At 47.7% G+C, this 17731-nt stretch overlaps 1 protein-coding gene and 1 pseudogene across 7 annotated transcripts in view; one reads left to right on the top strand and one right to left on the bottom strand.

The window, feature by feature from the left end:
- Secisbp2 (SECIS binding protein 2) overlaps positions 1–17731 on the bottom strand; it is a 40644-nt gene that overhangs the window by 1186 nt on the left and 21727 nt on the right. For 5 of the 7 annotated variants that reach the window (XM_023704210.1, XM_023704207.1, XM_023704211.1 and 2 more), the window contains 6 exons: positions 8807–8973; positions 8017–8155; positions 6581–6737; positions 5685–5905; positions 551–705; positions 33–210 (listed from right to left, as the gene is read on the bottom strand). In XM_023704210.1, the coding sequence (XP_023559978.1) occupies positions 33–210; positions 551–705; positions 5685–5905; positions 6581–6737; positions 8017–8155; positions 8807–8973 (1017 nt within the window). Of the gene's footprint in view, positions 1–32; positions 211–550; positions 706–1064; positions 1292–5684; positions 5906–6580; positions 6738–8016; positions 8156–8806; positions 8974–17731 lie in introns of those variants that run through there. The other 2 variants (XM_023704208.1, XR_002818730.1) reach the window with 2 other exon arrangements.
- LOC101583857 lies at positions 15858–16476 on the top strand (annotated as a pseudogene).

Here is a 17731-nt window from a genome sequence, read left to right as displayed (position 1 = left end):
TCCCCCTATAGCCCCGCATCCTAACCACTCACTGTATTGGGGCTCTTCTGTAGGGGTGTCCTCCACAGAGCCACTGGGGCCCTCTGAGGGTGGGCTGGGAGGCATCTGAGGCACAGACTCCCCTGCCAGTTCCCGCCGCACATTCTCAAGCATGGTCTTGTATGCCTGCCGGGCTGCCATGGTCAGCTCAACCATCTTGTGGAACTGGTCCTTGGACACAAGTGAGAGCACACAGGTTAACATCCCAGAATGACCCTTGGTCCCTGCATACCACAGAGAAAATGGCAACAAGCCTCTGGGCCTGTTGCAGGGGCACCACCTAGAGCCCACAGTGGACCACCTCCTGAGACACCTGCTGACTGTCAGCCCAATGCCAGATTCAGGGCCAGGCATGTAGCACTGTCAAGAAACTAAAGCCATTGTTTTATGAGAAGTTCCTACCTCATTGAAGGCATCTCCCCAGAGCCAGCATAGCAGAATAATTAGCCTATACCATAGGGGAACAGAGACCACCTCCTCCAGGTCCTATCTGGCTCAGACCCCATCTCACCTGCGCCCCATCGTAGCTGAAGATGCCCACGACGCTGACAGGAACTGTTTTGTTCAAACTGCGCCCCAGAGCCTTGCGATTGAGAGCAAACACAAAGGGGATGTTCTGCGCACAGGCGCAATCAATAATGGTGTGCAGGGTGTCGTCCAGCCCACCTGGTCAGAAGATAAGGATCATCTTATCACATCACAGAGGCTGCAGCTGAGCCTGACTGACTGGACAGCAGACATACTGCCTAAAGCTCTACACCAACTCTGCAGTCTGCTGAATTTCCCCAGAGTACAGGTGCTGGCCACATGAAAGGACCACTCTCCAAGAGACACCCCCAGAGTCTAACAACATCCTGTGCATCTGCACAACGCTACAGCAAAGTTAAGCGCTGGCTAGCACTATACAACTCTTCCTGCCAGGCCACAGATTAGCGCCTTCACATGGTCCCACCCCAAACCCTCAAAGGCAGATGTGAGCCCCACTTACACATGAGACCAGAGGCCCAGAGAAGAGAATTCCTCACCCTGCATGGCCCCTCTGGCAGGGCTCTGGCTTCCAGGGGCTCACTGTCTCCTCCTGCCTGGGGAGCCAAGGTGAACGCACAGCAGGGTAGGGGGAAAGCACCCCAGGGCAGCAGGGAGCACTCCCAGGGCAGGAGATGAGGGTCTGGGGCTCAAGGACAGCCGAGCTCCACAGCAGACAGAGGCCCCATCACAGACTGCCTCAGCACGAACACATTTATTCAGCAACCTGAAAGATTTACAGCACAACTTCCACATGCTAATTAACACCAGAGCATCTATGCAAAAAAAGCCTCTGTGCTTCTGGAGAGGACAATCTAAGATGATAAAATGCCAACTCTACATTAACTCCAACCTTTTAAGATTTAAGCTTATTACAAAGCAGGATTTCTTGAAATGAAAAATAAGCAAAATATGAGGCTAGCATTGCCAAGTTCCATGCTTGCTATAAAGCTCAATACTACCAACAAGGAGATGCAGTCCACAGGCAGCGGGTCCAGGAGCAACTGGAATGCGCGATAAGCAAGCTAGCATGGGACACTTCCACTTATTAGGGAAAAGATCTTGGGGAGGTGTGGGGTGCAGTAGGCCTCTGCAAAGATCCAGCTAGATTCATCTTACACTGATATGCAGCTACTTAAACATACAGAAACATTAAACAAGCAGAAAAAAATATTTTTAAAAACTGTATTTTAGTACTGGATCTTACAGATCAGACTTGTCATGATCCTCCTGTTTTCAGCCTCCCAAGACACCACGCCCAGTCTCAGTCGCCCTCTCAGTGCACTCCAGGAGCAGGGGCAGGCCTGGCAGAGAACGCCAGGGATCAAATACCCACCCCATCCCTGCGCCTGCCTAAACAGGTGCTTTCGTCCACTGAGCTATTTGGCCAGCTCTCTAAAACAATTTCAAAAATTCTTTAATGACCTTGTAGTAGGAAGGTTGAGAAATGAAATAAAACCTAGATGCAGAAAGAAAAAACAAGAATGAAAAATACCAATATTTACAATATTTAACAAGGCCAAAAAAAAGTTTAAAAAGCAAATGACAAATCAGAAAAATACCTGCCACTATTATCCCTTATTCTAATAAAAGGTACAAGTCAAAAGTCAACATAAAAAGGTCAACTCACCAAAAGACAAAGAATACGAACTAAGAGAAAATAAAAAGTTCTTAAGTGAAAAAATGCTGACCGTCACTCCTACAAAACATGCAAATCAACTCCCCCAGAGGGTGGTGCAGCTGTGTGGGTGGAAGCTGCAGGTCACTGAGGGAAGCAGCGGGCAGACTTTGGAGTCAGTCACTGATGCCCATCCTGTCAAGGCCAGGGACAGAATCTGCAAGATACATGCACACTTCTCCAAAACAATGGAAGAAAGACAAGTCTTTGCTACAGTTACAACTGGCAAACTTGTCAAATGCTCATCCTGCCCTACACCATGGGACCTAGACACTGCATGGAGATTAACTCTGAAACCCACGGTCCTTACTTTTGCCCACCCTGCCCTACAAAAGACATGTCCACAGGCCCTCTGGGATGTGGCCTCACAGGAAGTGAGGAGGAAACCCCTCTGGAGATGTGACCTCAGAGGAAGCACACTAGTTCTGGATAGGCTGGCAAAGAGCAGACTGGTGCAGGGTGGGATGCTGCAATGAGACAGGCTAAGTTCCATAGCCTGCTCTGTTCTCCCACTGGTGGGTCTTCCTCTGCCAGTGTTGGCAGCCTGGGCTCTTACTAAATACTGCAGTGCAGTGTGGAAGAACCCCAACAGCGCAGACCTGCCTGCACCCTCTGAAGGCCTGCCAGGCGCCTGGGCTGGGCTCTATGCACGTGGCTGGGTGCTGGTAACAAGTTCCCTGTGCCTCCACTGTGGGCATGTGGCTACACTACTGCCAGCTCCTCTCCTTCAGGGTGAGCTCTGGAATGTGCCAACAGAGGGGGTGTGTGTGCCTGGTCTTTCTGCTCTACTCTAGGTGTCTTTTCCCTTTGCTGCTATTGCTCTGCAGCTTTCTACCATGGTAAATGACACAGCAAGCTCAGCTGCCTGCTGGGGCACGTAGATCTTTTTGGGCTCACTGAACCTGGGAGACTCAGGGATCCCAACAAAAGCAGCAAAGTCAAGGCTGCTTTACTCGAACAACCTCAATGAGAAAGATATTAAAGAGAGGAAAGCATGCTCACTCCAAGGCTGCTTCAGGGGGCAACAGGGGAGCTCAGAAAAACAAGAAAAAATGCTGAGCTCTAATCAATGATCTTAGGCTGCAATTACTAAGAAAAATGCCATTCTAGGCAAACAAATTTACCTCAACATAGTTCAAGGCTAACTTGATTGTAAAATATCAAACCACTGGCTATCTTAGCAATCTACCAAAAGGAAGACCTAAATTACACTTCTAAGTGCATAACAAACCTTAAGGTGCCAATCAAGAAGAACACTGACCTTCAGGAGAGAAGAGCAAGGTATGCCCAAGGGGGGGTAGTGGACTCTGGCCCAGGGCAACTCATCCACTTTTGTAATGTTTAGACATGAATCCCTGGGAGGTAAGAATCCTAGAAGTAGAAATGCTCATGGGCAACAGAGCTAGCCTGGGGACCTAAGCCACAGTGGGGACAGGTCAGGCAGGCCACACCTGGGTCCTGGGTGGCTCAGGCATGGGCAGCACAAGAGGGAATGCAGCACAGACTCCACTGACAGCACTGAGGAGGCAGCAGGCCTCTAGCCCCCAGCCACAGCCCTCAGATGAGACAGGGTCCTCACACAACATACCTCTGAGAGCTCAGCCTGCCTTTCCCAGAAGCATGTAACCAGCTCTGAGGGGGAACAAGCCAATCCCAGGGCATGCTCATCTAGGCAGCAGCCCAAATCCCTCCTGCAGCTGAGCTTTTTCTAGTGGGCTTCTTGGGGCAGCATCACTGGGAATTGGCTTAGTGCAAAGCCCCACTGAACCTGTCCCGGCAGGATCTCTGCCACCCCTGCTTCCCTAGCCCTCTGAGTGAGTCTGATCCTCCCAGGCTTGAGCGCCTCCACCCCATAGTGGCACACACTGGGATTTCTGGTGATGAGCAGAGAACCAAGGTCCAGAGTAGCACCTACTCCAGAAAACAAGGGTATACCCCAAAACTGTCTACTCCAGAACAGAGTGGAAGAAAAGGGCTTGAGGGGTGACCAGCTGCACAAAAGGCAAGGAAGCCAGAATGAGTACCCCACATCCGAAAGCTCTAAAGCAGTGGGCTGAGGCCATAGGTTATTTGGTTAATGTTAAGTGCATACAAAGTTAAATATTAAGCATTCTAGAAGGCTAAGACAGGAAGACTGTAAGCTCAAGCCCAAATGGGCAACACAGCAAGAGCTTATCTCAAAAATAAAATATAAAAATGGGACTGGGTATGTAGCTCAATGCAAAGGTCTTAGGTTCAATCCCCAGTAATAAGGGGTGGAAGTACCACAAAAGAAGAACTAGAATCCCAGCATTAGGAAGCTGGGGGATGATTCTGCTGGGAAGTCACCAAACGAGTACAGAGGAAATGATCAAGCAGCCTGCAAGCCACATGCTTGAAGCTATGGGAGGAAACAGCCCTAAAGTAGCTAGAGGGCTAAGTGGTAAAGTGGGTATGTGGGAGGCCCAGAGCACATAGCTGCCCTCCCCCTAAACAAATGCTGTGTAACTATGAGACCCTTTCAGCTATGCAGGCTCACCCTGTTCAGAGCAGAAAAACTAACAGCTTGTTCTCTCCAGTGACCTGGAAAGGGTGGGCACTGCAACATACAGCCAGGGGACAGGTCACTGGAATCCCATCAGATTCAGGTCAGCGGGGCTGCTGTACCTGCACTGAGCAAGCACAGGGTCAAGTTGGACATGAGGCATCTACTGTGCCTGCTGGCCAGTGGAGGCCTCAGATACCAGAAAACCTCCCAGCTTTGGATTCAAGCACTAAGATCATGTGGCTCAGCCCCAAGATTATGACTGAGCTAAGGTTTACACAGCAGGAGAAAGGTGCAGGGCCAAGGAAGGCTGGTGTGCGTAGATGCTACCTCCTCTGCCAGCACTGACGAGGTGAGGCAGGGGTACATGCCAGCAAGGCCACTCCGCTCCTACAACTTCTGTCCTGCACTACTGGGATGCAAGCCCAGCAGATGCTGGCAAGAGACCACCACAGAGCTGTACTCCAGCCCACTGCTCTGGACGAGAGAGGACATAATGTAGACATCCCCTGAGAGCCAAGAGGGTCCAAGCACAAGGTAAATAGGAGCCATCGCAGAGGAGGGCTGTCACCTTATGTAACACCTACCATTTGATGAAAAGCACCTTCCAGTCCAGACAAAATGGCACAGTACTCAGACACAGCCACCATGGTAGTGAATGGGCAGATGGGCTGTTAATACACTGTACAGCCCCAGGGAGCCTGGGCGGCCCGGCTGCTAGCATATCACCTCTGTGGCAAGAGTAGCCATGACTCTCCCCAGTCACTCAATACAAAGCAAATCTGAAAGTATGTCAGCACAGTCCATGTGGATGTGGGCTAGACCTGGGGCTAGGGACACAGCTAGTCCAGAGGTACTCAAGCATGAGGGCAGCTACAGGAGCCCATGTGCCACAGAACAGCACAGGGCATGTATTACCTTTTGACTGTATCTTCTCACAGTTGGGAGAAATAATGATGCACTTCAGCTTCTTGAGCTTTAGGTGTTTGAGAACCTCCCTCAACCCCAGCACAAGCCGGCGTTTGGTCTTAGCCTTCACTGGATCCTTTTGGTACATTCGGTCTTGAAAGCGGACTAACTCCTTGAGTAGTTCTGTCACACAGGCGTCTACTTCTTTACTGAGCATCTGGCTGCAGTAACTGAAAGGAACATCAGACACCAAGAACTTGGCCCTCGGCCCTATAACCATCTACCCCAGAGAAAAGGAACAGAAATAGCACTGGACAGGAAGTCATAGGGACAGTAACACTCATCAGAACCCTGGAATGATACCGGGGAAGGTAATCTCTGAGGCATCTTCCTGGCACTGATCCACACTGGGACAAAAACCTACAGGCCCTGCCTTCCATTCCTTGGAAGTGGAAGGCTGCTACCTCGGCCACTCCTCCATGTGTCTTCTCTGTTCCAAACACAAATGCCTGGACAAACTACCCAGAAAGAGAGCAGACAAGCAAGGTCAAAGAACCCTGCCCTTAAAAACTTATATGGAGAAATGAAATCATAAGACGAATCTCAATAACATCACTGTCACCTCACCACCCCTCTACCCTGCAATCCTGGATCCAAGACACCTCTTTCATCATCACTGGCAGGACAGAAACCCCAGATAAGGGTCCCTAGGAAATATAAGGGTCAGACCACCACATAACTAATTAGGTACCTGACCACTTTCAATCTGGAAGATTAAGGTACAGAATGGTCTAACTACCTGGACTTCTGGTGCTGTGCATGTAAGGTTGAGAAATTAGTGCCAAATCCAACCCCAAGTGCCCAGCCTCTCCCAGGCCCCAGCAGGCAGGCACTTGCTCACTCACTCCCGGAATCTGCGGCTGTGGATCTTGGGGAAGGCAGCTTGGTCAGGTGCAGGCTGGCAGGCCTCAGCATCCTTCTGGAACTCTGCACCAGGTGGCTCTTCTGACTGCCCCGCAACCACAGGAGTGGAGGAGGCCAATTCTTCTGTTGCCCCTGAAACTTCAGGGATGAAAAAGTCACTGTACATCTCTGCAGGGCCCTTGGGTGCAGTGAAGACCCCCACCCAGAACTGGCTCATGGAAGTCCCCCTGATGTGACCAGTGCCTGACCAACCTGCCACTCTCCCAACAGTGCTGTGGGACAGCAGAACAGGTGGCTAACAGAGCCACTGGAGAAGCAAAAAAGCTGACAGAGACAGACAGTCTCCTGGTTTCCAGGACATGAGCCTCTCCTGTCCCCTTAAGCTTGTTTATTCATTCTTTTTACTCTGGTAAAATATACAGGAAAATTACCATTTTAACCACGTTTTAAGGGTGCAGTCCATTAGCCATATTCATCTTTTCGTTCTGGAATCTGATCTGAAGAACTTTCTATCAGGAAGTTTTAAAAATCAGAGCTACAGTTCTGGGTTTTTTATGCTGAAGTGCTTGGGGCCATCCCTTTTGCAAACAGTGCATAAGAGCTAAACTCTTAACATCTGAGCCTCGGGGCTGGGGGTCAGCTCAGTGGAGGGGTTACTTGCCTGGCACAGCTGTGGCCCTGTGGCTCAGCCCTAGCACTGAGAAAAACAAAAAATGAAATATCTGTGAGTACCTCAAACCTGAGGTACGTTTAACACATGTTGTGGTTCAGTAACAGCTTGCCATCCCAAAAAGGAAACTTTTGCAGGCCACCAGATCAGAGACAGAAACACAAAACTCTCCCCACACCAGCTGGAGCAAAGCTCCAGAGACAAGGCTCAGGGCAGGAAGGATGGGAATGCCAGTATCACCCCCACCCCAGACTGGGGTGTAACTGGGAGGAGCCTGTGACAGTTCTAAGAACTGAACTAGTTCCAGTATTGACCTAAGGCAATACTGCTCCCAGGGAAAATGCCACACATGAACACACCTGCATCAACAGCAACCTTCTTCTAGCAGTCTGGAACTGGGCACTGCCTCAACCCCACCACCACCCTCCCCTGCACAACAATGACGGCTAGGGGTGTGGCGTGGCACAGCGGAGAGGTTTCTGGGTTATTCTGATTCCTCAATCAGGTGCTGGATTCCTCAGTGCCTTTCATGAAGCCAAAGCCAGACATATGCACGTCTACAGCAGCGTGGCTCAGGCATCTGCAGGCAAGTTGCCCTTTCTGGTGTTCACACTCATGGCCTCCTTGGGTCAGAGCTGCCTGCTGCACCATAGGAATCACACTTGTGGAGGGGACGTGTGCTGCGTACAGCGCCATGCTCACAGAAGCTCCCACCTCAGGCACCAAAGCACAGAAACTCCACGCTACCTGTGAGGCCAGCCTGGTCAGTGGCCTGCTCCTCGGCACCACTCTCTGCATCCTGTGCCTCATCACTGGGCACAGCTGGGCTCAAGGCATTTTCTCGGAGCCTCTGCTGCTTTCTCTCTTCCCGTTCTTTCAAAATAATCTTCAAAATTAAAGAAATGATTAAAACACCCTAGTACCAGTACCTAAAATACAAGTTCTTCTGCAAAATCAGCTGCCTGAGTTCAGTGTGTTGAACAGCCAGATTGTGCTTTGGGACCAACAAAGGCACCCCAGTCCTCAGAACGCCCCTTCTGCCAGTGTGGGAACAACAGTGACCCCAAGCATTAAGGTTGTGCAAAGCAGGCAAGGAGAACCTGGGCTATGAAGCCAATTCTAGGCGCCTACCTCAGGCAGAGACCAAGAACACACACCACAGGGCCACGAGAGACCCACAAGAGTGTGTACAGATTACCAGCCGGGGGCAAGGGCATGAAGTATGAAGAGGGAAGGGTAACTCTCCTTTCTGATCTTTTGTCCCTGTCACCACAAAGCAAAAGAACCCATTTTTCCAGCAGGTGGCTGAAGCAATCCCTGCTTCACACACTCTACCCTGCCCATTTCCTCAAATGAAGAAGCATTTGCCAGCAAGGCATGAACACAACTTGATTAGACGTTGTTTAATATAAACCCAAAAATCTGGAAATCTAAGCGCTGGGAGATGTCAACATGGATATGTGGAAAAAAAAAAAAAAAAACAAAAAACCCAAAAACATGGATATGTGCAACTCATCTGTGCAAACCCTCTACATACCTTCTTCAGGGAAGTGGGCTTCTTGGCCTTGGGGACCTCCCGCTGTTTCCCCTTCTTTATCAGTGGGGCACTGGAGTCCAAGGGGTTGTGTGGAGTCTTCACCTGACTGAAGCGACGGCCCCTCTCCCCCGAGCTGGCTTCTTTGGAAAGGACGGGCACCGCTCCAACTGCAACAGGGTGGAACACTGTGTTATGGTCATTTCCTGGTGGCCTTGACCAGCTGTCAGGCCTCAGCGACCTAGGGTGTCTGCAAGAGCTGCCCATGCCACTTGAGCCTGATCGAACAATCTCACTTTCGTCCAACAAGCTCTTACGTGCTCTTTTCCCTGGCAGCAGCTAAATGAAATTTACTATCTTTTCACCAAGACTAAAACACAACCAATTTGGGAAGGTCAACTTTCTATCTACACAATCAAACTACACAGAACATGTCTTGGAGCTAGAATATTTCTAGGTAGTGTGTCACTGCAGCTGATGCTGGGCCTCAGCCCCTTCCAGCATACCGGCAGGCAGCACAGCCTCTGTGGAAGCCATCTACAGGTTTCTGTGTGTTTACCTTTTATCTAAGTGTCTTATCAGGCCCTTATAAAGTTATAATAATTTTCACTGATTCACCTTAGCTTTCCAGACATAAGCGGGTTTTCCCAAATCTCATCATGGGCACTTGGGAGCAACACTCCTGCCTTGGTTAACTGGCTCCTCTGCTCTGAATTAGGAAAACTTGCACACATACACCAAAGACAAGAGAATGGTAAATAGCACACCCTCACCATCATTCAGTTCAACAACCGCTGCCACTCTACCCAGTGTGCTCCACTCACTTGCAATTTTGACGTTAGAATACTACTACTACCACCTAGTGCTTTGCCACAAGTATGCCGTGCAACTCACCAGTGCAATTCCCTGCTTCAACGCAAGCTTTTCTACAGCACTGAGCGTTGAAGTCCACTGCCCAGCCCTCACCTCCGTCCTTTATCCTGAGGCAGGGTTGAGGTTGCCTTAGTCTCCCAGAATGCTGGGCTAGCAGACTACTTGCCCAGATTGTCCAAGATGACCCCGTTGCCTCCCTCCTCCAGCACAGTCACCTGTATCCGCAGCCCTCACTCTGACACAGTGTTTTGACACACACAAGTGGAGGCTTGGCCCACGGTCACATCTACTCAGTCATTACGTACCCAGGGGCACCACCTAGTGTAGATCTCATCCAGGCCCTAGCAAGCCTGCCACCAGCCCTTCAGAACTGCAGTCCCACAGCCTGCTGCTGGAAAGTACTAACTGAGCATGATGGGCCCACATAGTTGGCCCAGGAGTCTCCTTCCCAGGGCAGTGGAGGGCAACCATCCCCTCCTTCAAAGTGGCCACAAAAGTGGGCCAAACCACCAAAAACAATCACATCTGCCTTACGAAAGGAGCAAATGGAACGCTGTTTGCTCCTGAGATCACCAGCACTCATATGCGAGTAGCATGGGTTTGGGAAGTCTTTTCCTAGCACCTCCTCTCTCTGTGCTGTTCTGGCTCATTCAAAAGCTACAAAGGCCCCAAAAACCAGCAATATCACTGCCAAAAAGGGCCTGCTAGGTTGAAGTGTGGTTGTTCACAGTGGATCTCTGCACACAAGGGAAGGGGAGACTGTGCAGCTGCCATCTCCAAGGGCAGGCAGATGGGCAGACCAGCCAAGGACTACAGGAACTCAGTTACTCTTCTCTCATTATTGAGACATATACCCAACACTCAAAATTAGGGAAAGAAAGGTCTTTTGTTCCAGCTCACTGTCAGTGGAGGTTTCAGTCCATACTCAGGTGGCTCCAAGGCAGACTGGCAGAGGGAAAAGAGCAGCCATTCAGGGTAGCAGCAAAGAGCAGAGAACAAAAGGAGTGGCCACAGCTCAGGCAGCTAGCTAGCTTCTCTTCCCTCCTTACATTATAATGCAAATTACCTGCCCCAGGGCAAATGCAACATCTATACCCACAATAATCAAAAACTCCAGAAGCTGCCCTGTCACTGCAAGAGACTTTGTGGGGAAAACTAGACACAAACCATAACAACTGGTCTAGGGAAGAGCTCTCCACATGTCTATTCCGGCCACAGGGTGTGGTGCACAGGTGCACAGGCCACAGCATGCCAATACACCAGCCGGCAATGGAGCCCACAGGCAGACCCTGGAAACTTAAGAGCTGGTGGATATGAACCTGGGCTAAAGGCTGAATGCACCCCCCTGAACATAGCCCTAGCTACAGAAAGTGCAGGCCTTAGCACAACCTGCAAGTGCCCCTTGGCTCTGCAGGCACAGGAGTAGCAGCCCTGAGGAAAAAAAGGCATAACAAGAAAATATGACGAAGTAGAGACCTATGGGGGTAGACAAACTTCAGATTTAGACCAAGACAGTTACTTAAAAGAAAAAAACAAAAAGCAATCCACCATCCCTACTCTTATAGGGAATAAATCAGAATCCAGAGTTGCTACAACATATCAACTAAAATATTTAATATTCAATACAAAATTGTGAGATATTCAAAGAATCTGTGACCCACACTCAGAAAAAACAGATACTGAGTACTCCAGATGTGGAACACAGACCAATTCTGAAAGGTAACAGTTAGAACTAAACACAGATTTTAATACATAAAAACTGCACAGAAGATGGGCTCAGAAGACCTAGGAGATGGAGTGATCAGTGTACATGAAGACAGGATTCGGCCTGACACAAGAACAGCCAGCTCAAGCTGTACCCACCATGACTGCCTTGAAGGAACCCTCGTCTGTTCTCCTGCCTAGCTCTCCAGCTAGCTCTACACAGAATGAACCACCAGAATGCTGTGTGGAGCTTTACAACCAGACCCTGCCACCAGAAACGTGCCTCCTGATCAACGCTTGTCATTCATGCTCGGGTGAAGCCACCTGCAGGACCTGCCACCACCGCCCAGGTACTCACTTCTGCATACCAGAGCCCCGATGGACTGCACTCTAGGGTTTGCCTGCCTCGCTTCACTCTCACAGCACCTGGCAGCAGTGCTCACACAGGAGCAGGTGGTTCCAGAGCTACGACAAATCAACTTACAAAAGAGAAGAAACCTGAAAAGAGTAGACAGAACCTCCAAGACCCGTGGGCAACATCAAGCTGCAATATCAGTATTACAGTCATCCCAGAAGGCAAGGGGAGAGACAAGGAAATAAACACATTAATTAATTAATTAATCAATTGAAATAATAGCCCTACACTTGCCAAATTAGATGAAAACATTAAGAGTTCAAATACGACAACCAGCCTCCCATAGCCAAGATATCCACATCTGATAACACCACAATTAATCTACTGAAGATCAAAATAAAACATAACCCAGGCCTGCAGTGCTAGCTCTGCCCCAGGGTGTCCTGAGATGGTGAATGAGACTGTGCCTGGTGGCGCGTGCCTGTAATCCCAGCAAATCCCAGCACGTGGGAGGTTGTAAACAGGAGAATCACTGAGTCCAATCTAGTAGGGAGACCCTGAACACCCTGTAGACCCTTCCCTAAAATACAAATACAAATAAAAATAAAATATCGGATATGCAAATCACACAATGCAGACTCACATTTGAAGTATCTTGCCAATCAAGAGGTCAGAGAACTGTGGAATGACATTCAAAAGAAAAATACTGTTGAAAGAGCAAAGCTATTTTCTCTTAAAAAACAAACAAACAAACAAAAAAACCCCCAAAACTCAACTCTTTCTCTTGAAAGAGAAAAACTGGTAACCAAGAATTCTACACCTTTGGGCCAGGTATATAGCTCAGTGGCATAAGCATCTGCCTGGCAAGTGCAAAGTCTTGAGTTCAATCCCTGGTACTTCAGAAAACAAAACAAAACAAAAAGAATTCTACACCTAGCAAAACAAGCCTCAAAAATGAATGCAGGGGCCGGGGAGATGGCTCAATAGGATAAGCGCTTGACTGGCAAACGCAAGGATCTGAGTTCAATCCCTGGTTCCGCAAAAAAAAGAAAAAAAAAGAAAAAAGAAAAATGAATGCAACAGAAAAACATTCCCATGTAAAGACAGGCTAACAGAAATTGCCACTAGCAGACTTTATGCATAATACTGAAGTTCTTCAGAAAAATATTACTGTAAAGGTCACCACATGGCAAGTGAATCCAGAGAAATAAAGAACATCAAAAGTCATAAACATAAAAATTAACAAATATGAAGTTTTCCTTCACTTCTCTTAGTTTTTTGAAAGATGACTGTATAAAGTAATAACTACAACATTTCACTATTTGGTTTGTAATGCATTTAGATGCAGTATCTATGACAATAAGATCACAAAGGGGGAGGGAATGAAAGGATACACACTGGAAAGTAGAACATATAATAATCCCCAGAGCAATCACTAAGAAAATCATTTTTAAGAGTGAAGTTTTTTTTTCTTTTCTTAAAAAAAAAAGGAATCAAATCACATCCCAAATGACATTAAAGGAGGAAGAAACAAACTACATGAAACAAAGAGAAAAAAATAGCAAAACACCACATGAACCCAACCATAGGAACAATTATATAAATGCAGATTAGGTAAGGAGTGGCTCTACCACCTGCTCTTGTCTTTTGTGTGTGCTACAGAAATCGAACTCAGGACCTCGCACTTCTGAGGCAGGTACTTACGCTACTATCTCCCCAGCCCCATACCACCTGCTCTTTACAAGCTCTGCCTCAGCCCTGCAGGCTGCTAAATGGCTGGGGCTGCTCTGGCCTCCTGCCTCTGGCTGTGGGCTGGCCCCACCCTTCCCTTCTTCCTGAGTATAGTTAATCAGCCAACCAATCAGAAGGCCTGATTTAGGCTTGGGAACACACTAAGCCCAAGGCCTTAGAGCTGTTTTCTAGTTGGCCTTACCTGGGAACACTTGGCACTAATGATAAAAGGAAATGGAAGTCCACTTTGCTTGCTTGTTTGTTCACTTATTTATTTATTTTGTACAAGGTCTTGTTAAACAGCTCAGACTCATAGTGATCCTCCTATCTCAGCCTCCCCAGCGCTGGGATTACAGGCATGTGCCACCACGTCTGCTTTCAGGGTTGGCACAAATGCAGTACCAGGGATTGAACCTGGGTACTTGCACTTACCATGCAGGTGCTTAGATCGCTGAGCTATCTCCCCAGCCCTGCTTGTTTTTATTTTTCCTCATAAAGGTGGTTCCTCTAGGTACCTCAAACAGGAAGATAATGTGCAAGTCAAGATTGGTCACCCCTGGGGTTTCAGGATGAAGTGTCACCTCAATAATCTTCACCATTTCAAACCATTTAAAAATCTATGTGTGAGCTTCCAGCCCTTGCTAACTGCCTATTTCATGTGCAATTTCATCTAAAAGGTCTGACGAATCTGAGTGAGTCCGCAGCCCCCTTAAGCTTCCCTGGAGGTCCAGAAGCCTGGCCAACAGTATCCACCTGTAAGACTCAGGCTTCGCCCATTATATCGCTCACTACTACAGGCCTTCCTAACTCATGGACACACGTGACAGGCAAGGACACGGGCACCGCTGGACCCGCTCCAGACCTGGGTCCTGAAGCTGACTGACAGGGCAGGCTGCCTGGGAGGCCTCTGTGCCCCAGTCCTTAGCAACAGTTTTACAGTGTCAGCACACAGGAGCACCACAGGAAAAGCAGAACATAGGAGCAGTCTCTGGACAAAACAGCATTTGAATGGTAAACTCAATCTTGTTCCACACACACTTAGGATGAAATCCTACCTGTGGGGATGACCTTGAATATAAAGGACTTGGCCACTTATGACTCCACATTCCCAAGACAGGGCTTGTGTATCTAGTACGGCAACCCCTCCCCGACTTTCTTTCCTTTTGTTTTTGGTACCAGGTACCAGACTCATGATCTTGCATTTGTCAGGCAGGCACTGTGCCTTCTAGACTTTCAAGCACTCAACAACTATTCTGTAAAGTAATGAATATCAAGCAACAAGGCCCTTCCCTGAGGCTGCTCAGGAAGCTACATTCTTTAGAAATAGTTTGGAAGAATGCTTTGCAAACTTTCGTAATGTCCAGCCTAAGGCACTCTGTGCTGTGACCCATGGAGGGAAGCCAAAAGCTAACTACTATACTGAGGAAAACCCACCTTTGCCCAGAAGTAATTCACAGATAATCACCATTCACCAAACACGTGGATGAGTCAAAAATACCATGCACAGTAACAGCACGTTAGGTGTTTACCAACCTTAAGAACAGCTGAGAGGGGAAACTTTTCTGGGAGACTGCCAGTAATTGTCAATCCTGACATGAATAAAATTACTAAAATTGATGAGGCAATCATGGACATTTAAATACACATTAGATTCTAGAATCTAGATTGTTACATAACAGGAAATTCATTTGATCACCACTCCCATACTATCACAGAGCTAAAATTCTTACTGCTGAGGTGTCTAGTGGCTGGGGACTCCTCTTTAGTGTAAGGATGAGAACTGGCTGACAGCAGGCTGGCATGAGACAGCAGGCTGGCGCTATCAGCCCTAACTGAGCTACAGGCGGAGTTGTCACTATTGGTCAGTGACTCAGTCTGTGCCCAGATAATAAAACCCCCATAAATACCCTCATGATAGGGGTCAGAGGCCTTTCAGGCTGGTGGACACATGCAGGGGCTGCCAAGGTGCTACCTGGAGGGGAGCTCCACACTGCTCTCACACACTGCCCTTCCAATTCTTCCATCCGGCTCTTTCTGAGTAGTAGTAGTTATAATAAACCAGTATTCTAGTAAGCAAACTGTTTTTCAGAGTTCTTACGGAAGGGGATTCTCCTTCCAAACCATAACCAACTTCATTCCATTCTCCCTTGCTATAAGCCAAAGATGTCAGGTTGAATGGCAAATACAGAATGGAATCATTGTTTCTGATAAACTAGGCATATCTGGCAACTGTGTGGTAAACATACTAGGCAAATTATTGGTAAATTATCCAGGTTATACAACCTTTTTCCATTATGCAAAGGATGCTTTGTAAGGTTTAGAACATATTATGAGTAGAGGCCACAGAGTCAGCAACGACCGAGCTAGCCGAGCCGCTGCCGCCGCACCCCAATGGCAGCCGCCAAGGATACTCATGAGGACCGTGCTACCTCCACTGAGAATGCAGACGAATCCAACCATGACCCCCAGTTTGAACCAATAGTTTCTCTTTCTGAGCAAGAAATTAAAACGCAAGAGGAAGATGAAGAGGAACTTTAACATGCGAGCAAAGTTGTTCCAATTTGCTTTAGAGAATGACAGTCCAGATTGGAAGGAACGAGGCACAGGTGATGTCAAACTCCTGAAGCGTAAGGTTAAGGGAACCATCTGCCTCCCCATGAGAAGGGACAAGACCCTGAAAATCTGCGTCAACCATTATATCATGCCTATGATGGAGCTAAAGCCAAATGTTGGCAGTGACCGAGCCTGGGTCTGGAATACCTACGCTGACCTCGCCAATGAGTATCCCAAGCTGAAGCTGCTTGCCATCCGCTTCCTAAGTGCTGAGAATGCACAAAAATTTAAAACAAAGTTTGAAGAATGCAGAAAAGAAATTGAAGAGAGAGAAAAGAAAGGACTGGGCAAAAATGATAATGCGGAAAAAGTAGCTGAAAAGCTACAAGCTCTCTCTGTGAAGGGGGAGAACAAGTACCCTGGAGAGGAAGCTGAAGAGAAGTCAGAGGAGCAATGAGTCCTCTTAACTTCTCTCCTTTTCCTTTCTTCTTCTTGTCTAAAATTTTACCCTCCCCTTTTTTTAGTCTTAATTCTGTTTTGTTTCTACAAGGGACTTTATATAAAGAAATCAATTCCAACATTCAGGCCATTTTTTTGTTTTGTTTTTTTAAGTTTTTACCCTACTGAAGATGACTTCAGAAAATCCATTCCCCAGTCATGAAAATGTACTGTGCTAACTTTCTTTTCCATAGTGTAAACACTTATTTATAGTCATCAAATACAGTAAATAAAAAAAGTATTTGAAACCTGGGAAAAAAAACACACATTATGAGTATTTTCATTATTTCTTACGGGAAAAAACAGTCTTGACTTACAACCAACTTGAGTTACAATGGCACCTCAAGAAGGAATTAAGTTCCTAAGTCAAGGGTCTGGTCCACTATGTTCTTAGGCTTAGGATCAAGTCTCTATCACAGTACTAGCTCCCACATTATGGTGTAAAAGCAGCTATGGACAGGCCTTAAACAAACGGTGCCATGTGCCAATAAAACTTTTACTTACAAATCTAGGGACCTGAAGGGCCAGGGTTTGCTGTCTTTGGTGTAGAGCACATACAGTTAAACACCCTAATTGCTGTACATGGTGTTCACTAAATAATTTATACACAGCTTTTCCAGACAAAGACAGAAAAATCCCTTCTAGGATTAACACCACCAAAGTATGATGTATTTTACTTCTTACTATCATAACCTTCATGACAGACTTAATCCAAGGAAATATGATGCATAAAAGCCCTTTACCAATTTCTTTGGGTGCCTAGTTTTTCATCTTAACAGATTCAGTGTTTTGAAAAGGAAACTGCTTGAAAAGAAAAGAAAAATAAGTACTTCAACTACAGTGGCAAGTTCACCTGCTTCTTCTTACAACTTGTTATCAGTCCTCTCTTGGGCGGGTCTCAGATGCAGACAGGAAAAGAGTGGACTCAGCCATGACCAGATCCTGAGGCTGGCCATTGTCTGTGGAGTGCAGCTCCTCAGTCCACGCCAGAAACGTTGAGAGCCCATGGCACTCACACAACCAGGAGGGTCACAGTGACGCACATCATCACACCAAGGGGGACTTCCTCACTGGCACCATGATTGGTTTTTTAAAGTCATCGTATTTAGGGGCTGATGAGATGGCTCAGTGGTCTAAAGCACCTACTTAGAACAAGCTTAGCAAAGCACAGGGACCACGGTTCAATCCCCCAGCACCACATGCCAGCCAGCCCC

Source organism: Octodon degus, unplaced genomic scaffold (assembly GCF_000260255.1).
Source record: "Octodon degus isolate 3935 unplaced genomic scaffold, OctDeg1.0 scaffold00192, whole genome shotgun sequence".
NCBI classification, from domain to species: domain Eukaryota; kingdom Metazoa; phylum Chordata; class Mammalia; order Rodentia; family Octodontidae; genus Octodon; species Octodon degus.
This window is presented reverse-complemented; position numbering and strand designations above follow the sequence as displayed.